At 45.5% G+C, this 24,114-nt stretch overlaps 1 protein-coding gene across 1 annotated transcript in view; it reads left to right on the plus strand.

The window, feature by feature from the left end:
- Positions 1 to 24,114, plus strand: part of LOC142065228 (dynein axonemal heavy chain 9-like) — a 144,640-nt gene that overhangs the window by 91,762 nt on the left and 28,764 nt on the right. Inside the window, exons 20-22 of the mRNA XM_075111178.1 lie at positions 2,503 to 2,696; positions 6,916 to 7,064; positions 10,511 to 10,638. Coding sequence (XP_074967279.1) covers positions 2,503 to 2,696; positions 6,916 to 7,064; positions 10,511 to 10,638 — 471 coding nt within the window. The remainder of the gene's footprint in view (positions 1 to 2,502; positions 2,697 to 6,915; positions 7,065 to 10,510; positions 10,639 to 24,114) is intronic.

The raw sequence follows: 24,114 nt of genomic DNA on the forward strand, positions 1-24,114 counted from the left end.
TGGAATTGGGGCTTCGGGCAAGGTGTGATTTGTTGCAGAAGCATTCATAGTAATATCTACAAGCACTTGTCTGCTTGTAGCTCTAATTCTGGCCCTAGCGCACATGACCTGTGACGAAAGGTGGAGGGATTTGTCCAGCTACGGGATGACAGAGCCAAAGTCGCCTTGTTCTTGGCAGTGAATGTAATAAGGATCAACCATTACAAATTGTGGGTTGGGAGGTTCAGCCTGAACATAGCGAAAAAAAAGTCTTCTTTACCAGAAGGATAGCGCACCCCTACAACAGGGCACCCAGAGAGGCTGGGAGGGCTTTGTTTTAGAGATCAGCATTTTGGTAGACAAGCCATGGCTGACCTGATCCAGTGCTGGCTGTAGTCCTAGCCTGAGCACGAGGTTGGACTAGACACTTCCAGAGGTTTCTTCCAACCATTGCTTCTGTGGTGTATCTTCAACAAATGTCCTGGGTCAGTGGCACCCACAGCGAACAGCTTCACAGCCTCTTTCTTTCTGTCATCTACAGGCATTACCGCTGCTAAAAATGTGACCTCATTTGTTATAAGAAGCCCCTTTTTCTGATGCCTTCCTCCTCTTTGTTTGCTCTCTGTGTTGAAGTACGGCTTCTAACTAAATTCAGTCCATGAGAAAGACAAAAGTTTTACACTCTCTTGTCTCCTCATTGGGAAGCCTTTCCAGAGGGAAAGTTTGGCTTTCCTGCAGTTTTTAGAGCAGAGTGGCCTTCGGTGCCTTCTGCCTCATTTGCACCAGCGCGGTATCCCAGGCAATCGCTCAGCGCTCCTGTCAGGGCATTTGCATGACTTTCAGAGCCCTTTGACAAGCGCCTATTTTTTCAGTTGATCTGAACAAGGTGTGACACCAGCATTTTTCAAGAAGCTTTCTCAGTTGCTCTCCGTAGTGGAGCTGTACGGGATGTGAGCTGGAGCATTAATGGGGCAGAACACCTCTGCCCATCAAGAAGCTTCTGCCTCGCTCTGAGTGTGCCCTTCTGTTTCTATAGAAAATAGCTCATTCACTGTCTTTTATACTTCACTTGTCTTTTCCACTTCATGTTCAACTGCTTACAGCTTCAGATTATGCAAAACACTCTGAAGATGTTTGTTTCAGCGAGAATTTTGCTTGAAATCCAGGAGAACCTTACAAGCTGTGCAATATGTTTTGCCACCACTTGTATGAACGGTAATTTGGATTCTTTATGTCTCTGCATAACATTTATAGTTGCCACTTTCTAGCTACAAAATCCAGCTACATTTTCATTGTAATTATCATTTATTTACTGCCTTGCTCAGCTGTTCTTTGGGGCATTCTTCAGCTACCTGTTTCTGCTACAGACTTGTAGCACTGAGAAGGTAATCTTCGTGTGCGTTTGGCGAGTATAAACCTGAGTGACTGGATTTTTACAAGGGCGCAGTGTGGTCTGCACGCCTGTACAAAGAAAGCACCCACCCATATAGAGTTTGCAACTCTGTTTATTGAGATTTGTGGCTCCCTGGTCACCACAACTGCATGGTGAAGTCTCAGTGTCATGGTTTCACAGTGTGTGCACCAGACTATGCAGATAGAGAGGTGTATGCATGGGGGAACAAGGAGAGAAAAATAATGTGAATAAGATGAAGACAATTAATATTCCAACTATGAAATTCCTTAAAAAGCCAGTTTTGGTGAGCTTGGCGTGCCTGAGTCTCTGTTTAGCTTTGGACACTGGACACAAAAGCACATTTTTCCATCAGTTGTGATTTTTGCTGCACAATTCTCTTTGCGTCTGTTGAAGCCGTAAGGAGATTGTTTGCAGACTTGCAGCTCATGGGAATGACAGCAGCGTGCTCTTCTGTCAGACATGGGCTCAAAATTTCCAGCTCCCATCCAAATCTGGCATTTCTGGGATAACTGACAGTAGCAAGTGCTTTGTCACCTGAGATTTCTCAGTTCTGGTTTCAAAACAGGAGTGCAGATTTCTTCTCGCTTTGGGTTATGGAGAACTTCATTGTGGATATTGCCAAACTCTTTCATCCTTTCCCACACCATCACTTCCAAACTCCCATGTCTCAGCAGCTGTGTTGCTGGGGGGAGGGCCTGGACACCGCGTGTGGCTTCACTGCCTGGGGAAGGGCGCTGCGGTGACGTGGGCGAGAGCCTCAGGGAAGGCTCTGTTAGGTGCAGGTGTTAGAGCTGACGTTCTGTGGGCAGCCTTGCGACACATTTCAGTTGAGAAGACCTTCCACAAGTGTGATGCGCTCCTCAGCCTCGCTTTCCTGCGGCCTTGCAAATGGGCCCTGTTGATTCCTGTTCCCGTGGCAATGTGGTGACGACAGAGCTGGGGAAAGGAGAATGCACAGAGTCTGATCCTGGTGGGTTTCTGGCTGTGGTTCCCAGGCTCCCGCTGTGACCTTTTTGGTGGAGCAAAGCATGAGCAGTCAGTAATGTTAGAAAAATGGTTCAGAGGCATGTAGGGTGGTTCTTCTGAAGACCCTCCTTGAATTTTTCCAGGCTCTCTCATCTATGGAGGAATTCAGAAACCTGGATCGGGATATTGAGGGGTCTGCAAAACGGTGGAAAAAATTTGTTGAATCTGAGTGTCCTGAAAAGGAGAAGTTCCCTCAGGAATGGAAGAACAAGTCAGCTCTGCAGCGCCTGTGCATAATGAGAGCCATCCGACCCGACCGCATGACCTACGCTGTCAGGTAGCAGCACTTCTTTACTGACTCTGTGATGCTTTTACATGCAGGCAGCTTTGGGTCTGTGTTTTCTAGGGAACAGGAGTAATTCAGGAATATGTTTAGATTTTTTTATTACAGAATGTGAGCTCTGCAGAATCGTTTCCTATAAAGAGGCTGCTGAATGAGTCATCTCTGGACTCTGCAAGATAGTCAACACATGTCATTTAACTGGAATTTCTTGCTTTGGGAGATCTAACCCCAATACCACCAACAGTGATGGAGCACTATAACTAACACTGGGGGAGGAGCGGACATGCCAAGTCAGAAATGAGCATCATCGTGCAGGTGTTATATATCTGCTTGAGTCTTTTAATGATCAGTACAACTTCTAGAGTCCTTTACGGCCGATTGTAGTTAATAGATCAGTTATGGCTGTTCCTTAGGCGCAGGGATAAAGTGTAGAAGTAAAGGAGTCTTACAGAGGTTTTATCTTTCCCCCCCCACCCCTAAAATGCAAAATCTATGTCATGCTACTTCTGAAAGCTGTAGTTGTAAATTATGTAGTGAAGGTAATGAGGCAAGTCTAAACCTTATGAAGCTACGCAAAAGCAAAATGCTTGTTCCAGGAGAAGCTAAAGGTCTTTCACTCCATTAGGGCTTGTTTTTTCCTTCTCTGTCCTAGTACTCTATGATTTGACATTTCTGCAGTGCCTATGATAATACTGCCTCTCAAATAGTTTATATTGCTCCACCATCTGGCATGCATGTGTATATGGGTGAATGTAGCAGATTGTATTGCTCAGCGTATGAACTAGATTTCTGCTGTGCTTTAAAATTCTTCCGAAAAATGCAGGCAAGAGTGAGTGAAGCCTCCCTATGGTCAATGTTATTATGTTTGATTAAATTAAATACTATAATTTATCATAATCATACTATTCTAAACCATCTTTTTAATTTCTTATTCTTCTAGGGCTGGATTCTCCATGTGTTCTGTCAGCTGAAAAGATAGTTTTTCCTGTTGTTGTTAGTTTGAGTAAACTAAGCTCTTGTCTTTCTGACCCTTTAAGTGTATATTTAATTTAAGCAAGTTTAATTAATTTACTTCAGTCAAAATGGTGTACTCACATAGCTCAGAAATAACTAGAACATAAAGTTTCAACACCTTTCATATTCCCCTTTTACGAAAAGGTAAGGGAATCCAAGTTCAAAAGTTTGGCTGGATATTTTTAGGATCTGGGCATGTAAAGCTTTTCCATTTCCACAAGAGCCTTTAAATGTTTTGTTGTTTTATTTCTTAACTAGAAGTAGGTTAGAACATAAACATATGCAAAGAGTAATAGTTCACAGTGCCTTCTCCAAGACTTTGTGCAGGTTTGTGACTAAAATTCTTCTTGAAATACAGGACAGTCAGACACTAGGCCCAAAAGGCTTAAGAAGAGCTTTAGTTTAGGGAGATCTCATGCCCCAAAAGCAAACGTAAAATTATTAGTCGTAACAATGACAGCCAAAATGTGTTTGACCTCCTGGTTCCTGGTTCATGATAATACCATGGTCACTCCTTAAACCTTTCTTCAGCCTGCAGTCTGGCTAAGACAGATACTGTTCCCTTAGTGAAGAAAGTTGCTGTTCCTAAGAGATCCACCTCTCTGGAAAATATGGGTCTGTTCATCTGTCCTTCTCATGTCAGTCAGTGAAGTCCAATATGCTGATGTAGGAAGGAAAAGTGGTCTTTGGATTGAGCTTAATACAGTCAACATTCCTGACAGCCACCACACAGAAGGCTCTGCCGTGGTCATCCGATGTCTCGATTTCCTAAGCAGTGTCAAAGCTGTTTGTGTCTGTGACCCTTCAAAAAGTAGGGGATCTTGTAGAGCCCTGGGGAGCTGCATACTCTGATCATGCGGACTTCAGCCTCAACATCCCTACTTTAGCCAGCAGTGTTTCAAGATCATGTACATATGAACAAACTCATTGAGCTTTAGATACCTGCAGTGTCATTGGATCCACAAGTTGTTTTGCAGTGCTCAACTTGCAGATCTTTTCCTTCTGCATATCAGTTAAATCTGCTAACATTAAGTACCGTACTGATGATCACTGGACATCGCTGCTAGTCCTAACCTTCCCGTCTCTCTGACAGTCTTGACAAGTACTTGAGTGCATTTTGAGAGTCAAGGAGTAACTTGGTAGCCTAAACACGGGTGACTAGGGGTGTTTTAGATGCCCTGGAATATCCCTACTTCATTTCCAGCTGTTGTTCAGAAAGATGCAAGATGCTTTATGTTCCATGTCATATGTGCCAGCTCCATGAAGATGGTCTAGGAAGCTCTTTGGTATCTGAAATGATCCACCCCTGTACAGGCTTCTTGCATTTCCCTGTCTTGGAAGTTAGGTTTTTGAGCCACCCTTCATAGCAGATCCCTGGGGATATTTGCACAGGTTGTTTTACTGCCTAGGCCTAAGGAGCCATCAGGTGAAACCACTCTTACCCTGACTCACTCCATAAAGCCTCCGTGGGAACAGTGCTCTAGTGTCCATCACCAAGAGCCATCATTTCCTCAAGAGAGATTTCCCAATGTAAATAAATACCTATTTCATCCTTCAATCTTATTGAAAAACACTAGCAAGGAGCTTCTTGCAACACCTTGTGCTCCCGTGCTTCCACATCCACGATGAGGTCAGATCAGTCCAGCAGCTACTAGCAAGGTATTCCTCAGTCATGGTGAAGTCTTTCCAAAAGCACTGGTACTTCTGCCTTGAGGGATAGACCTCTGAGATGATGCAGAAGGACTAAAGAATCTGGTAGCTGGCACCTCCAGCTGTGCTTATGACACTTGTATGGACTCTTCAGATAAAGGATCTTAAGCAGCTGTAGCTTCATATAACCTTGAAAAGCTGTAAGCCAGTCATTTGTCTTGCAGGGTGTTTTTGTTTTTTGTTTTGGCACCATTTCTCAAATCCTACTGTTTATACCATGAACCACCCCTAGGAATTCCTTGTCTGAAAGACACCAAGCGTCGGCACTCTTCCAGTCCTGTCTCTGAGGACAGGCCTTCCTTTCCTGCACGTGTGGTCCATTTCAAAGTCTCCAAGTCACATCAGTTGTGTTTCTGAATCACCAAGGCATCATTCCATAGAGCTGAGACTTGATGTAAAACAAGAATGTAGTGACCTCGTAACTGATGGACTTCTTAAAATTTTGTGGACTGAAGCTTTCCAGCAGCAATTTGGCCAATCTGACCCAGAACAGAAAAATCTACTTGAACGAGGTACCAAACAATGTGGAAGCTTTTTCTTTTTGCAGTCCTTTAGGCATTTCTATTCCAACTGTCTCTCACTAGTCCTTAAAGGATACTCTCAGCGCTCTTAGAAAAATTTGGCTGCCTCATTCTGGTATCATCTACCAGGTGAAAAAGGGCTGATGTTTTTCTTCCCCGTGGTACTGAGGTTTTCAAAAGGCCTGAGTCGTGCAGCTACGCTAGAGGAGTAACTGCTCATTCCCGGGGTTTGAATAGAACATTCCTACCTCTGAATCAGCATTCACTGTTTCTTCTTTTTCTAAAGCAGTGAGTTTGGAAGCTCACCCTGGGGAAATTCAGCCTGGATGGTCGGTCTCCACGTGCTGTATTCTGTGCAGGCAGCTGCTGTGGAGCTGAATTTTCTCCTGTTCGCTCAGTTGTATTTTTCCTTGCGACTCTCCTGCAGAGGCTAAGCTACACACGCTAGATATTCTTAGAGCTCTTCCCTTTCATCTTTTCAGAACAAAGTAATTTTGTAAATCATCTGGACTTTTTGTGACTTTTGGTGATAAATCTAAAGGAATGCTGTTTCCTCTCAAAGGCTGTATGGATTACAAAGTACACAGCCGTTTTCTATACATTAACTGTTTCTTATCTCCTGAGATACCTTTGTCAGAATCAAGCCAGTACTTGTATTGAACTTCGGAACAGCGCTGGACTGGCAGGTCCCACTGTTTTCCCTTCTCACTTCCTGTGGTTTGTCGGATGTTGGTGTGCCGTGTGTCATCTTACCCCTGTAAAAAGTGCCAAACGTCGCTGCTGAGTGATAACTCCAGAGGCCCAGCCTGCCGATGCTCTCTAAAATTATTTCATGTCCATTTTTTTTTTTCATTTAGTTTCTAATTTCTTTAAATTGGCAAAACCAAAACTAATTAATTGATTGTTTGCAGGGGAATCTGTCTTTTCTGAATGATGGTAGACTGGCAAAACTTTTTTCTTTCTGGCAGAGATTTTGTAGAAGAAAAGCTTGGCAGTAAGTATGTGGTAGGGAGATCCCTGGATTTTGCAACAACCTTTGAGGAATCAGGACCTGCAACCCCAATGTTTTTTATCCTGTCGCCAGGGGTCGACCCACTGAAGGATGTGGAGAAACAAGGTAAATAAATCATGGCTCTAAGCATACCACAGCATTGCTTTTTATCTTCTGCAAATTATCTTGGCATGACGTTCTTGTTTTGTTCTTTTTTTTCCTCATCTCTTTGTAGATAATGGAGTAATCTGTTAAAAATAGATAATTGTGAGAGGATGTGATTGTTGTTTTGTTTTTTTTTTTTTCTTTTTTTTTTCTTAAAGGTTTTTGGATTTTTATTTAAAGTTTAAATTAAACTTGTCTCTTTTCTGCATTGCCTGGATTCCCAGTGTGGTTCACACTGTAACGATTTCTGAGTTAGTCTTGTACACAACCTATAATTTACATCAGAGGTATCTAATACGCTGTCAGATAAATAAAAATAAGCAACAGCTCCCTGCAATGGTCTGCTGATTAGTGGCAGAGGTTCCAGTTTTTAATCCCATCCTTCCTGAGTTGATTTTGGTGCGAATGGTCACATGTTGTGCTGTCGGCTGGCTTCAAAGCCAAAGGGGTTTCTCTAAGGTGCCTTATTTGAGAAGGCAGTGATTTCCGTTGTGCGGCGACCGCTGTAGTCACTGCCTGTGCTCTAACGCAGCCAGCGTGCAGAGTTTTCTCTGGGTCTCAGCTCCGCTATGGAAGAATTACCATTTTCAGCCTGAACATGGCAATTACAGCAGGTCTGGAAATGGGGTCACTGCTGACTCTTGAACAGAGGCAACCGCGGGCACTTCTTTAGAGACTGTTAGAGCAGAGGGGCTCCATCTCTCCAGAGCAGGGGGGTCAGATGCCTCCAGGTACTGCTTTAGGCTGCTCCAGATTGCCATTTTGCTCATCAGATGTCTTTTCTCCTTCTCCAGCAATGTGCCTCACATATCTCCAAGACCATGACTTGTGGTCAAGCCCCAGTCCTCACAGCAGTGTGGAGTATAGTGTATTTAAACTGTCTGAATTACATATCAGACTACCATAGTAGAAAACTGCTGGCTGGTTTTGAGCAAGCAGGTCTCCAGTAAACATCAGCAAAGCTGGCAGCCCCAGCAAAGAAACCAGTAACACTGAACTAAGCCATCGTCCTGGCAAGTGGTGGAAGAACGTTGACCTGTGGGTTTCTTTTCCTCTCTATGATGCATCTTCTGGATCATCCCAAAATCATGTCCGAGTCAGTCTTTACCTACATTCCCACAAGCAGCTTTCAGAGGTGTTAAAGGCCAGTGCAGCCGGAGCCATAGGCCAGATCGCAGTTCTCGGGCGTGGGGAGTTCCTGGGCTTTGTGTTGTGTTTCATGCTCTTTCTGGCCTGATACCGGGTCTCATTACTATGAATTGAAGGGGACCCTCCTGAGGGAGGTCCTATCCTGTGCCTGGCTTCCCTTTGGAGGCACGCCGGTGATCCTGTCTCTCGCTGTGTTATTTTCTTACATGGGAAATGAAGCACTAAAACCCAACCATGAATGGTTTAATTGAAATTGTAAAGATAAGTGTAGCTGAGCACCTGGAGTTAGTCAGCCAGAAAAGTTACAGTAAGTAAAAGTGAAAAAAGATCTAATGAAATAAAACCATTGCTTCAGTGCAGCTGCACTGGCCTTAAAGCCAGCCTTGCTGCGGTTTGGTTTGGATTCGTTATTTGATATTTTTTCTGCCCTTCATTAGGTTTTATTAAAGTGCAAGTGTAGCTAGATAATTCCTGTGAATGGAAGACAGCTTCTTCCAGATGCTGCCCATTCATGGGGCCTTGCCTTGGCAACACGGGGAGGACCCTGCAGCACGCACTTCTGGGCTCAGAAAGCTCCCCCACCTCCCTGGGGCAGCCCGCCTGCACCGTCCCCTTCCCTCCCCAAACCAGCAAGGAAGAAGGAAGGCTGGCATCGTCTTTGGTGAGGCAGCCAGCGCAGGCTCACTGTGTATCCCTCTGTTCCTATCTATGAAGTGGAAATAACAGCTTATATTCATTTTATTGTTGATCACGTGGTTTGGGGTAGCACCCAGCCTTCTGTAAATTTGCCCCATCCCTTCTTGGGAGGGTCGGTCTTGAAGGCAGAGGAGGAGATTAGCAGTTCTCAGTGTTGGCAGCCACCAGAGATGGTGAGAAAGAAAACTGGAAACTGTCAAATATGGGGAGAGCTATATCCCAGGGGGTCGCTGTAGTAAGGCTAACAGCGCTCGAGCTCCTGGAAGAGTTTGGATGTTTGTTTTACTTATGGCCATCTGTTTCCAGTCTTGTACCAAGTGCTGAATCCTAAGTCTTGCAAGACAAATCTTTTCCTTGTTTTACTATAAAACTTGCCCGCTTCTAGCAGAAATCATGAATTAAGTGCGCACCATCTGCATGAAGGCAGATCTGCATGCAGAGATAAGTGTAGGCAATCCCAAGGGATCAGCACGTGGGGACGTGTGTACTGACTCCCTGGCTGAGCCGAATGCGTCCTGCTACGATGCGTGGAGCCAGTGTGGGCGTCTGTCGGACGGCTTCCCTCTGGCAGCACGGGCTGCTGCTCGTCTCCTGAGGAGCATGCAGCAGAGCAAGCTCCCTCCAGGCAGTTGCTCCTCCTGTGAGGCAAGGAGCAACCGGGGTCCCCCATCTTCAGATGACAGACAGATTCAGAAAACTAATCAGGAGGTCTTTAGCCATGATCACTTAAAGGATCTGAGGCACTGGGGTGCTGCAGAGAAATCAGGGGAGTCCGAAGGGATATCACAGACTAAATGAAGAAACTCTAAATCCTTCCTTCAGAGCAGGGTGGTAAATGACATGGGTTTTGGGGTTCCCATGCTGCAGCGTGCAGAGAGGGATGTAGAAGGGGCTGTAGGAGGTGGTCTGCAGTGGTTCCTGGAGCACCCCTTCCATGGGCGCTGCTGCAGTCCACTGACCGTGGGCCTCCCCACACACATCGTGGTGCGCGCAGGGGCAACTCCACACCTGCCAAAGGCCATGATGATCCATGAGAAATCTGGAGCACTGACTGATCTCTTGATCCAAGAAGCTTGGGAGGCCTTGGCTGAGGCCACAGGAAGCTCACACGGATTTTGTTTCAGCAGCTTTGGGTTCCTAAACTTGCTGCTGGTTCTAGCATGCGTTGCAGGATGCATTTCCCCACTGCACGATGTCTTGTTCAAAGCCTGTTTAATCAGCAGGAAATTATTTTAATTTCCTATCACTGTAAAAATATGTTTTTACACAAGGTTGCAGGGGAATAATGTTCTTTAAACAAGAGGCACTTTGTAATAATGTACCTTTGTGTTGATGCTGCTATGTAATAAAAAGTGGTTTGGAAGAAGCCACTGCTGTTTTCAGTGCTTTGACAAAGAGTGTGTGAGAGACAAGATAACTATTATAAGAGGTGCGATAGCTCTTCTGTGAGGGTGGTTTTTGATAAGACTGAACTCTGCCTTGCCGCTGCTGTGTGAGCTCGCCTGTGCCGCGAGCTCTTCCAGGTAAAAGTGCTGAACATTGCTTTTTTTCTTTTCTTTTAGGGAAGAAACTTGGTTATACATTTAACAACAAGAATTTCCACAATGTTTCCCTTGGACAAGGCCAAGAGGTAGTTGCTGAACAAGCTCTAGATCTGGCTGCGAAGGAGGGTCACTGGGTCATCCTTCAGGTAGAGTGTCTTTGGGACGGTCCTGCCGGTCTCCCCGTTACCTGACGCTGATCACCGTATCAAGGGCAGTCTGCCGTTCTGATCTGGGGGGAGACAGGACAAAGTGTCTCTGTGTGTCCAAAGCAGCCGCCTTCTAACTGTTTCTTGTTGCTATCTGTTGCTTTTATTGGGCATCGTCATTTCGGTTTTCTTGCTCTTTGAGCCTTCTGTAGGGTGTGTAGTTGTAAGGAGGCCTCTGAGGGAAGATTGTGCTACTCTTTCCCATGCTTTTATTTGCTTCATGAATAAATAAAGAGCTTTGTTCTTAAGAGCTGTTAGACTAGTTCTCTTACTACTGCTCAAAACCTGCAGTGTATTTAAATGAGCAATGAGAACACGCACACCGCCGCAGGAGAAGCAGAGGCTGTCTGCAGTGGTGCCGATTCCTTTATGCGTCCCCAAACAGGTAAATGTTTGAAGCTCTTATCGCAACTCGGCACAATGTTTCCGAGCCTTTTAGGGTGCGAATAAGCTCTGTCTCTGTCAAGTGCTCTCTGGAGCCACTTATTCAGTGAGTGCTTGGGTTTGCTGATATGCAGTCAGTGATGCCAGCTCTCACTACAGGTCTTGGGAACTCCCCTGATTTCCTTGATGGGAATTTTATAAATGTTTATTATCACTGAATTGTTTGGATAAAATTAGATTAAGACAAACCTTTGAGTCCTGATCTCAGCCTACATGCCTGATTTTGGATTTAAATTGAATGCCATTGATATTTTTATCTTAATTTTTGCTATTTTTGCAAGCTCCCTCTAAGGTAGACGATGCTGAGCTTTTCAAGGGCTTTTAATACAGATGGCTGCAATACTGGCATCTGCCTTTGAGATGGTGAAGATGAAAATATTCAGCTTTCTGAGACATATTGCACTCAGTAATGCGAAGTGAAGGGTTCTTTTTTATGATGATGGTTGTAACCTGTAAAGATTCTGTAAGGAACCTGTAAAGGATCTGTTAGCAATGTCAGCTTCCACGTCTGTCGCTTCAGTGCTAGCAGGTGAGCCCTGTAGGCCTGAAGTATTTTTATTTCATCCATTCACATCTTCTCTGGTAGTCAGAGCAATCAGTAAGAAGTCTTAGCAGACACTGAAGGTTAAATCAGAAGAGCTGCAGAAATCAGATTTATATGAAAGAACAATTTTGATGGTCAGGATAACAGATTTTCCAGCGACACCTGCCAAGTGTGACCGTCTCTGGTGGCACAAAGCAGACAGGTTCCCCTGTGAGCTTAGAGAGAGGCTTAAACCAGCTGGTCGCCAGCAGGTTTTGATGCAAACTGCATGGGCGAACTCAGCGGTCCCGGCGGTGGCCATTAGGACAGCCTGCCTGGTGCCAGTGTTGGGTCTCCTTAGGGTTTTTCTCTGGTGTGGTCACAAAACAGATAAAGCTTTGTACATGTAAATATTCTAGTTCCGTGTTTTGCTTGGTTTGGAATAAAGCAACATAGGCAAGACTGATTCAACACAGAGATCAGAGCTTTTTCTTTCTTTGCTTTTATAGTCATAGACCTTCTGAGCAATCCAGGCCCCCACTGGAGGAGCGGGAGCCGTGCCTTGGTGGCACTTCACTCTCGGGACAGACTTGGAGCCGTCCAGCAGGAGTCTGAGGCAGGCTGTACCGCTTCTCTCCAGTTTCTGCATCTGGTTAGGCTCAGGGAGTGACAACAGAGCAATGGGACTTAATTGTCACCCAGATCGGCCAAGCTGCTCAGCTCCAGAAGCTGTTTCTGTAACCCACTACATGCTCCCGTCTCCTTCCAAGGGCTGGAGCTTCATGTAAAATGAGAAAGAGGGCGAGCAGCCCGAGGGGCCAGACACGTGTCCCCTACATTGACAGGCAAGACTCCCTTAGTCAAACAATACTCTTTTATGGTCAGCAGACACCCAGCTGAAATGAAATCACCCTCTGGGCAAACCATTTTTTGCAAGGTTGGACAAACCCTTTTCACAAGGCTGAAACTCTGACCACTCCAGATACTGGTAGAATCAGTATCCAAACTCCTCACAGCAGGAGTCAGTGGGTAAGAGTCCCACGGAGGGTCCTCCTGCCATTTCAGTCATGGGGGGATCATAGCAAATATTTGCCATATGGTAGTTCATCTGGCAGGATCTTTCCTGCAAGCCTTCTGATGACAAATACCTTGCAAACTTTTTCAGGAGGTTTTGTAGATCAGTTGCACAGGGTTTGGAATGGCACAGACAACTCAATTTACAGAAGCGTCCTGGGATTTGTGGATCGTTGCATTAGTAATAAGAGAGGACAGAGCAGATCTCAAAAGGCAGTCAGGGTAATTTTACCCAGGTTAATCAAACTCATTAGGTGGAGGCTGTATCCCACCCACAGGACAGTTATACTCAGGGTTCCCATTTGTTTTTGAGCAGACAAAAAGTAACTGTTAGGTTGACTTCAGTGTTTTGCTATCCACCGAACGGCTCCTCAGCTCATGTGGAGTAGAGCTCCCCTTCCAGCCGCTGGATTTGCTGTCTGATATCAACCTATACACACGTTCTCCAAGACAAACGCTTGATATGATCACCTAGGTGGCTTTTACACATGTAGTTCATTACTGGTCCTTGATTGGAACCAGAAGTAATGATAGTCAAGTACTTTGAGCAATAACGAGTCGGGGAATTAGGTTTGTGGGAATTGGTTGTTAAGGGATATTGAAACAGCTGGGAAGTCCTTATTGGATTAGAGGAGCAGGATCACTGTTGTGTTGGGAAGGGCTGCTGTCCCGGGACCAACCCTTTCTTGGTTGTTTTGACCAGCAGGTGTTGCCTTCTGACATCGTAGGAGGCAAAACAAAAAAAACTGCCTCCCCTGGAAACCTGAAAGTTTTTCAACTCACTCTAACAGCGGAAGTTTTCTTGAATGACTATTTTTATAGGGGAGAACAGCAGAAAGCCCCCCAGTCCTTCATTCCCATGGAAAGAGCGGAGCCTGAGCAGTGCCGCTGCCTGCTGCTCTAGCATCAGCAGTGTACCTGTCTTGCAGCTTCAGCTTTGCTGAGCTCCTACCCCTTGCCATCACAGTGCCCACACTGGTCCTATGGGATGACACAGATGATGAGAGAATGAAGCCCATGGATAAAATTATCCTCTACAAATACAAATGGTCTAACTGCAAAGTAGGAGCCCCCTATGGCAAAAGTGGTTGTCTGAAGGAGAACTTGTTACTTGAGGGATGCACAGACAGACCCCAGCACAAGCCCAGCAGCTGATCTTTTCTAAATTGTGGGCATTGAAGAACTGAGGCTGATCTCTGAGCTCCACAAAAATGTGTTTGATATCGGGTTCAGCCTCTGGGCCTCCTTAGAAACAGTTCATAGGTTTGGAGGGTTTTAAAACAGATTTTTTTTTTCTGGCCATAATAAGGGCACAGAGTTTGGATCTGATGCTTTTACTTTAGGTGGGTTCACCATCTAACCACTTGGCATCAAGCTTCCAAAGTCATCTGTCAAATGTAGTTTGAAGCGTTAGTAACAACTGGTGGAAAAGGGCCTGCTGTGGAGGTAGGACAACAATGAAACAATGTCTCGGAAGACTGAAGGAAGTTTTACATAGGTTTAGATTTTTATACTGTCACAAGATCACATTTTTCTCAAGACCCTTTTTGTTGCCAGGTGGGTTTGGAGCTGCCTTTGAGGTAAGCCCATTTTGTAACGATGTTGGCCACAGCCTGTAGGAGATGTAACGAAAAGGCTGCACAAACGCGTGGCGGTAGCTGTAGTGTGGATTACAGAGCCAGCCAAATCAAAGGCTCGTTCCTCCGGTGACCCTCAGCACCACGTTTCCCTGTAGGACTGATCGGAGGGGCTGTGAAGCTGCTACACCAAACCTGGTTAACTGGTTGGTTGCTCATTACAAGAGCAAAGCAGCAGAAGAAGAGGATGCTGAAGCTACGAGAGCGGGTTTTACTTCTGCATTCAGACTGGGTGACAGCAGTCATGGCTGTACGAGCGTCTGGGAGGGCTGAGGCGCGAGGGAGTCTGAGGAAGGTGCATGGCTGATGACAGACCCCAGCCCTGAAAGTGTTTAAGTCCAATGCCTGCGGGTCTGGTGCATGAAACATCTCCAGAAATCACAGCTCCTACATGAACAGTTGCCCTCTTCTGCACCCGTCGGTGTTTCTTGTCTTTTGCTGCTTTTTCATATTTGTTCTTTGAGCCTATATTTTTGCCCTCATTAGTTTCCACTTAGAAAAAAGGTTGTTTGAGGGGAAAACAGCAATTTTTTTTTATGCTGCAAATATCATTGCAGGGTGTTTGACTGTTCCAGAATGCCTTAAAGAAAAGAAAATGGAAACTGGAAAAAAAAAAAAAAGAAATTACAGAAGCCAGCCCTTGGCATGGAGGTTTCAGCTTTGACAAATTGATACCTTCTGTCTAAGAAAAGATGTGCTAGAAACCTCCTGGCCAGCTTTATTGTGCTCTACATGGGCCATAGCTCAGAGCTGGTCCCCAGCAGGCAGTAGCCTGCAAAGGTTTGGTCTCTGGCTGTTAACAACAGTTCAAATGGTTTTCATTTCCATGAGAAAGAAATTGAGACAAAGAGGAGAACCAGAAGTTTCTTTTATAGCAGATTTTGTCAAATATGCAATCCCACTGCTTTGGCACTCTGAAAAGCCACAAAAAAAATCAGAAAAAATGCAAATGGGACAAATACCAAATGCACATGTTAGTAGCCCCCCCTCCCCCCGTAATATTTACCTCAGGTTAGAAGAAAACATTTAATACATTCTTTATTCTCATGGACAATGTTGGCAGAAATGCAGGTTCTGTCTAGTCACAAGCTGTGGGATGCTCTTTGGGTCATTAAATCAGAAAACAGATATCCTTTTCAAGAGTTTTCAAATGCTATATATTCCTTTTCCACCGACCAAACAAACTTCCTTTTTTTTTCAAGATGTGAGATGGAATTACATTTGAGTATTTGGTTGATTAGACAGAGGCTAAAGGCTTGTGGTATCTCATTTGGAAGGGAATAACCAGCTCTGGCAGGGAATGGAAGGCACTTCACGTTCTGTAGGTTCACACAGGCACTTTCCTGAGAGGTGGGTGGGCCGAGCACAGCACTGGCCTTCTTACAAGGAGCACCTCTAGTAGCTTAAGTGCAGAAACCTGGAGATCCTGGCCATTAAACAAAAGGGATATTCAAGCGGGAGGAGATTTGGCCGTTGGGCTGAACATGTCTTTAAAGCCTGTTCTATCTCTTGGGTTTCTCAGATATACGTGAGGGGTGCCCAGCAGCTGCAGCAGCGTGACCCCACAATAGAAGCATGATCTGTGCAGATCCCAACTAAATCATTCTGTTGTGTGATGCCAGCATCACAGCACTGCAGCAGCACCTCCTGGGGCTCTCCAGGGTGGACAGCCATCACCTCTTGGGCCTTCTGCTGGTTCCGCTGTGTTGCCCACATCCCCAGCTGTCTCTTTGGGGCTGGACTCATGGAGAAGTTGTACAAACCAGGAGAGCAGCTCAGTGGGAAGGGACCTGGGGGTCCTGGTGGACAGAAAGCTCAACATGAGCGAACAGTGGCTGCTGCGGCCAAGAAGGCCAACAGGATGCTGGGTTGCATCCAAAAGGGCATTGCCAGCAGAGAGAAAGAAGTCATCATCCCGCTCTACTCAGCACTGGTCAGGACTGGAAAGCTGCCATACGAGGATAGGCTGGGAGAACTGGGTTTGTTCAGCCTTGAGCAAAGGAGGTTCAGCAGGGATCTCATCCCCATGTACCAGCACTTAAGGGGCAGCTACAAAGAAGATGGAGACTCCCTTTTTACACAGAGTCCCATGGAGAGGACAAGGGGGATGGACAGAGGTTGCTCTTGGGGAGATTCCGACTGGACACGAGAGGGAAATTTTTCACAGTGAGGACAGTCACCGTGGGAATAATCTCCCCAGGGAAGGGGTTGCCTCGGCCACGTTGGGCACCTTCAAGAGTCGTCTGGACAGGGTGCTGGGCCATCTTGTTTAGACTGTGCTCTTCCTAGAAAGGCTGGAGTAGATGATCCCTGAGGTCCCTTCCAACCTGGGATTCCAGGATTATCCTAGGGCAGGATGGTGGGGCAAGACAGGGCTGTAGGATCTTGGTATTGCACTCACACAAAGCTTCATGCAGGCACTGGGCACCACCTTCCTCTCCGTAGCCTTCCATTCCCTTGAAGGGGTGGCATTCAATTTTGAAGTGGAGATAGATCTAATTGCCAGTTTGTTACCTGTGGGAAGCTCTGTAGCCTCGGAGGTAGGAAGCAGCTAGGTACCAGAGCTAGGAGATGGTCTGAGGGTGCAGCAGGACTCTGCCCTCTGCAGCTGACATTGGATAGAAGCTTCCTAGGATGATCTTTTCACCTTGTGTAAAAACCTCCACACAGAGTTGAATCATCTCTCACCTCCTGTTGTGCAGCTGTGCTGGAAGATGAATCCTGCTGCCAGCAGGCCCAGCACACAGAGCTGTGCCATTCCAGCAACAGCGGCTCCCCAGGCTGCTCATTGTGATTGCCTGGTCCCTTCCTGGAATGTTTTGGCTGTGAGAGTCTCGGTGCTGGCTCTCTTCCAAGGCTGAAAGATGTGCTGTCCTTGAGGGCTGGCTGTTTGAAACACCCACACAAACGAACTTTTCTTGAAACCAAGATTTATTAAAAAATAGGAGGAAAATCAGATCAAAGAGCATGATGTTCTTAACTCAGAGGGCCAGATAACCTGTGTCCCAGAATATTAAAACTCTGGTGCAAGAAACTGCAAGTGCATTGCGAGTCTTTGTAATGAATCTGTCAAATCAGAGGGTGCCATCTGACTAGCAATTAACAGATCCTTTAGCATCTGTATTTAAAGCAGTGGGAAAATATTGGAGCAAATGAATTAGTCCTAGCTCAACAGTATCCAGTGTTTCAGAACAAACTTTGAAGGACAAAATAAGTGAAGAATTGCAGGTAAACATATCAAATGTAAGAATTTGCTAAAGATGGATCAGATCTATTTGATACTTTGCACTGTGAAGGGAACTGATGTTTCAGAGGAAATACAGCAGCTCTAATTGATGTGGGCAGTGGTAGAGCTGCAGAGATGGTGCCACACAGGAATGTATAAGGGAAGCTGCAGAAGCTGAATGTTGCTAGCAGACCTGAGGAACAGTCATGGAGCCAGTCTTACTTTAGACATGACCTTGGCTTAAAAAAATTAGTATGTGTTAATGGCTTTGCACTGACACATTATTAAGAGGGGTGTTGTTGTTAGAGATCTAAATGTGATACTGGAAGACTGGAGCAGCCTGTAGGTCTGGAGTTGTTGAAAGGGGATGAAATTTAATAGAACAGTGTAAGGACATGTGCTCGGGACTAATAGCAAAGAGAAAAAGCTGCTTCAGATGGGAGACATTCCTCCAATGAAAGCAGCAAGTATGAAGTCAAGTGGAAAGTTCTTTGGCTGGCTGAGCAATGAAGGTCCAGCACAGCCTCCCCAGAGGTGTGGTGGCAAAGCCACCATGTTCTTAAGAGGTTGTTTAATAGATTTATGGGTGAAGTCTTGGCATGGATGTTATGTCTTATTTCCTGTCTTTCCTGCTGACCTGATTTTGTAGGCACTTTGTATCATAGTGTCTGCTGCTTTAACCGAATGAAAATAGGTAATACCAGTGTGGGAATTCATGGGAGATCATGCAAACTTTAGGCAAGGTGAGAACAGAATAAACCTGATTTATTTGCTGTGCCTGTTATAAACTAGGTTCCTGTGAATAGTGGTGGGTACAGAAAGAATGATTAATCTCAACTCTAGTCCTAGGTAGGAAGTGTCTCTGCTGAAGGATCTTCTGTTCTTCTCTCCAGGTACGTGATAGGAAGCAGAGGTAACCGAGTCAATAAATGTTTTGACAGATGGACCTGGTGGGGGGAAAATCTCCTGTCTACAGTATCTGTGTGGAGAACCTGTCTTCTCTCACATTCCTGTGCCCTTGCAGCAAAGGAGGTCACCAGAGTCCTGGGCTGCATTAGAAGGAGCATTGCTGGCAGGCCAGGGAGGTGGTCCTTTGCCCTGCTCAGCTCTGGTGAGACATATCTGGCATGCTGGGCCCAGTGCTGGGGACAGTTCAGCCTCAAGAAGAGCCAGCTTGGGGATTTTATCAATCATCAGCACTTGACAGTAGGGACTAAAGACTAGACTCTTCTCAGTGCTGTCTAGTGACACATAGGACAAGGGGTGATGGGGACAACTTGAAATACAGGAAATTCAATTTAAATGTAAGTACAATCTTTTTTACTGTGCAGGTGGTCAAATGCTGGAAGAAGTTGCTCAGAGAGCCTGTGGAGTCTCCATCCTTGCTCAGCTGAGCACGGTCCTGGGCAGCCTGCTCTACCTGACCGTGCTTTGAGCAGAGGGTTAGGACTAGATGATCCCCAAAGGGGATCTCAGTGATCCTGTGACCTCTGCTTTCCCACTGCCAAGTTAACCATGAATATGGTTTCTCTGATGCGTGTGGTCTCCCTTGTGAAGGGAGGAAAGAGCTTTGCACATCAGGAAGCCTCAAGTTGTGAGCTAGCATAAACTCTGTCTGCTTGGTTTCCCTCTCTGGGCCTAATTGAAAGCTTTTTGCTAAGGCAGTGACCATTACAATCACCAAATGATGTTTATCAGCCTAATAGCAAAGAGTGAAATTTGTTTACGTGTTTACAGAGGCACGTCTGAATGAATTGATGCAGGGAAAAGTTCAGACATTAGATATTGCCAATTTAATTGTAGTCTTCATCCATTAGCCAAAATGTCACTTCCCTCTCTTTGCGATCAGGTTAATTTAATTCTTGAGCATCTTTCCATTTTCATAGGTTGTTGCTTCACTGATTCAGGTTCATGTACTAAATTGAATAACAGTGAGCTCCTAAAGCAAAACTCTATGAGATTCAGACATTGGCAGAGCCCTTCTTACTGCATTGTAAGTACAATGGAGCCTTTTTCTGTGCACTTCACAACTAGTCCTAGCTACATGCAAGAGATATATTGTCCTGTATGAGATATATTGTCCATTCAAGGCACACATAAGCATTTGGCACTAAACCTGTGCTTCAGTAAAGAAGAAACTAGGTTTCCTTCGAGCCACAGTATCTTTTCATTCCTAGATATATATGTAAAAGGAGAAATACCCACTCTACCTCTAGTTCTCCTTCATGGTTTTTGGACAAATACTCTGATGGAGAAAGGTATAGGATTTCAGACAGCTGTTTTCCTTCCTGACTCATGTCACAACAGCCATTCCCAGGTTTTTCCAATTGCAAATCCACTTACAGACCAGCAATTAATTCAAATATTGATCTGGGATGGAATTAAGTGTTTTGGGGGTTTCCAATGCTTTTGTAACTACGCAGTCCCAATTTTGTTATAAAACTGCTCTGGAAACCTCTGTCTCAGGATGTATTTTGGGTTAAAACACAAATGTAATGGACTCCTCCTGAAAATAAAGTTTACTTTCCTCCATTTCTTGAGATTACTCTAGCAGTTCCCTTTTGCTGTGCATTTCACCTGCTCATCTCTACCTACCTCTACATCTTTATATCTTATGAAGTGAAATTTGATAAGACAAGCTTCAGCATTGTCTTTAAAACTCCGAGGAGTTCAGGTTAGTCCAGATTTCCTGTAGTTCACGTTCATTTGCTCTCCAGCCTGGCAAATCCCAGCAGTTTCCCATACCACTAATGGCTGCCTTTGGGCTGAGGCCCAGATCTCAACTGGATAAGTTGGAGAAGGAATGAGGACAAACTCAAATGCCTTCCTAAGGTTAAACTGTGTCAGATTTTGTATAAATACAAGTGGATCCATGTGATGCCTGTTTTTCTGTTGTCGTATTTGATCAAAAGAAAGAAGAGGCCAGAGAGAGACCCAGGCTCGCAGTTGCCATTGCAGAAATGGTTTCAGTGCACCTCTTCAGAAGAGGCAACCTCCTGCCATCATCTCTCCCCTGAGTGCCCTCTCCTGTCTGACCATGGGCTGCTGAGTCCAGCAGACCTATTTCTCCCACGTCCTACCAGCCTCTCATTAGACCCTCACCGTGCTCTATTCGCTCATCCCATCCCCACTTACTCTCTTCTTGTGTTTGTCTTTGTACCTGACTTTTTCCTTCCTCTCTGCCATCATCCTGAGGCGATGTCCGTACTTGTCAGTTAAACAGTGCCAAGACACATTTCTGAGGCTGCTCCTCAGCTGTCTGTCCTTTCTCATTGTCAGCACAGGTTCTGCTCCTGCTGTTGGATGAAGAGGTCTGGCTCTCTCCTTGACAGTTCAGGAGTGAGGATAGGCCAAGGACCATTTCCAACAGGCATCTCGTATATCACCTGTCACATTTTGGAGTGTAAAACAGGTCAATAGTGTAGAAAGGGGCAATAGTCCCAGGCACATTTCATTTACTGTCATCAACATTAAGGCACATCTGTGCTAAAAGAACATGCAAAATATATTGTACTTCATTCCAAAAACTGTCTTTAAAAAAAGGTCAGATGCTTGCTGATACCCTGGAAGTGCTGTGAAGATTTCAGACTGGCCCTCTTTGGGGTTTGTCTTCTGTTCGTTTTCCCCACTTGCATCTGCCTTCTGTGCACCTTGACCAGTGAAAGGGTTGTAGAACCTTCTAGCAGAAGAGGGCCAGGTTCTTCTTTGGAGGAGGGATGGCAGCAGCCGTGGGTATATACAAATCCTGAGATAAGCAAGGTTGCTACAGCACAGCTTTAGTATGGGGCCAGTGGTGGCCCAGCCAAAAACCTGAGTGCTAACAGGTGTAAATCCCCCTCTGATGCTTGTGCTGACTTGACTCAGCGTTGCCTGTACCTATAAAGCTAGACCAGTGCTGCTTCTGTGTCTGCGTTGGTGAAATCGCATTGCCAGTTGTAGAGGAGACACAGCCACCAACAGAGAATAGGAACAGATGTGTAGTTCTTAGTGCAGCAAAAGGCAGAGTCGTGCCATCATGTTCTTAATTGCTTCGTGGCCAAGGCGGTGAGCAGAGGAGTGACTCTGTAGGTGACAGAGCTACTTAGTTTGGCCCAGCCCAGGTAAGATGATAGGGAAGTTCGTATGTCCCAGCAACACAAGAACAGACAGTATGTTCAGAGGTGACACTGAAGGACAGCAAATGAACTGCACTCGCTGTTATGCGCTGTAATCCTCTCCTCTGACCCTGTGTGGCTAAGGGCTTCACAGAGGGACCAGATAGTGCTGACTCTGCAAAGAGCAGATATGTTCTTCCTTGTCATGTGTGACCATGGAGTGAGGTCTGAAAAAGCCTCAGGGTTCTGCTGCTGAAATCCAAGAACTTCACATAGGTAAGAATGTGACGCAGCCCTCACTGCCTGCCGAGGGGGGCACCTTTGGTAAGCTGGCCGCCGTAATTTCTCAGCTAGGGAAAAACACATGCCAGAGACAGGGTGAAACTCCTCTGGTGCTTCCAGAGCTCTGCTACTGCCTCCACATCCAGCAGCAGCAAGGCTGTTGCTCAGAAATAGCTTGGCCTGTTAGACGTCGGAGTGGGTGTTGGTGGTAGGGTCTGTGCTTATCCGTTTTGGTCTCTGAGTCCTGCAGAAGTTTTCACATGATAATAGGGCTGGCTGCGGGAGGGTGGAGCCGTTCCTGAGCGTGTGTGGCATCTTCTCATGTGATGAAACCTCACACTGCTATTGACAGTAAGCATCCCAAGGGGAGAGACTCTCTGCAGTGCCCCCTCCCTGTCCTTTTTTATACCCCACCACGATGCAGCGAGTGTGAAAGTGTTGGGCTGCCTCCAGACTGTAAAGCCTAGCTTTCAGAGTTACTGTAAAAGCAATGATTATTTTTGAGAGTGTCTCGCAAGAAAATGAGACTTTGTAAAAACGACTAATTCTGATTGCTCCAGGAGGTGATTTGCGATAAGGCGTGAAGGAGAGAGCTACTTTCAGAAACATGAAGGGTCTCCAGTCGCTCTCAGCAAAGGGAGGGCATTGTGGAGTGTGTGCTGGTTTATATATATGTGGTGCTATTTCTGATGGTTACCATAGCAACACTTGCATCCTGTGATATATGTTCTGCTTTGTGAAGTACAAGCACACAGAGGTGCTTGAATTCCCAAAGAAAAGCCCCCGGTGCTCCCACATTCCTGCACGTGCACTAGCCCAGCTCTTGCCACCAACCTTCGTCCTCCGGTACCTGCTCTCAGTCACTCGTACTCCGTAACGTAAAGTGGGGAAATAACACAGGGCAGGTTACTGTGGTAGTGGTCGGTGTGCATGGAAGATGTTTCAGGTTTCTGGGTTTTTTTGCCTTCTTTTCAGCAGCTTGCTTTTTAGCAGGATTTGGTCCCAGCCTCTATTCATAAAGCAAAGTAATGAATTTGAGACCATTGCCTATTTCTGCTTGCAGCACAGACCTAGACATGAGCTGTGAAAAGCAGAGATGCTAGGGAGTTGTCTTTCACCCTTGCACAGCAGCTCTTTCACAGACTTCAAAATCTGTCTAAGAAAAAATGTAATAAAGCAAGGAATTACCTTGCTGTGTCCTGGGTAAATGTGTCTTCAGGGGGTCTTATGGAAAGAGGAGGAGATAAAACTGGTGCAGCATAGACCGCACAGTGTGGTTTAGGGAGATAGTATTGGGAGTGCATGAAGCCCTGAGCCAGAGGAAGGCGGACAGGCTGGATTATCCCCTCTTTCTACTGAATCAGATCCAAGGGTGGCAGGTGAAGTTGGTGGGAGGCAGGCTTCAAAACAAGCAACGGAAGGTGGGTCTTTGATGGACACGTAGCTCAGCTGCGCCTGGCATTAATGCAGCGCTGTCAGTGTTATGTTGTTGTTGATAACTGACATAACATTCAATTATTGTGACCACATATGTTGTCGTCATGTTCTGTCAAGTTGTGTTATCTGACTGCTGAGAATTAATTTGCAGTTTCCTTCAAACCTGTGAATCCCCTCTACAGCATCTCCATCCATTTTTTGCAGACATATTCATTTGATCAAGTCATAAATTCTTAGTACCAACCCACGTTTTGCTGCATATATTCCTCTTTTCTGTCCCTTCTCTCTCAAAAGGATAGTATATAAATGCACTGCATCATCGTTTGATTAGAAATATTCCCTAAGTCGGCTGTTAGAAGGCAGTGATTCTGTCAAATAATGATCACTGGTGTCGTGTCAACACGAGTGAAAGCAATTATTTTTCAGCCGTCTAACACCACAAAAGCAGATGTAGGAAGAAACTACCAATTAAAGATGAAAATACTTAAGGTCAGGTACTTAGTCAGTGATTAACTGATACTTAAAGCACAATATTTCTTTTGCTATTCCGCTGAGCTGTTTCCCTGTATTACTAAATCCCTGGCTGCTTCAAACACTTTGGTTACAGGTTTCAGTCCACTCCTACTTTATTATCGGACTTGTGTTTTTAGAGTGAGTTGGTTGCCTGCACCCGGGGGATTACCTCATCTCTTGAAATCC

The sequence above is a fragment of the Phalacrocorax aristotelis genome, chromosome 16 (assembly GCF_949628215.1).
Source record: "Phalacrocorax aristotelis chromosome 16, bGulAri2.1, whole genome shotgun sequence".
Taxonomy (NCBI): Eukaryota; Metazoa; Chordata; class Aves; order Suliformes; family Phalacrocoracidae; genus Phalacrocorax; species Phalacrocorax aristotelis.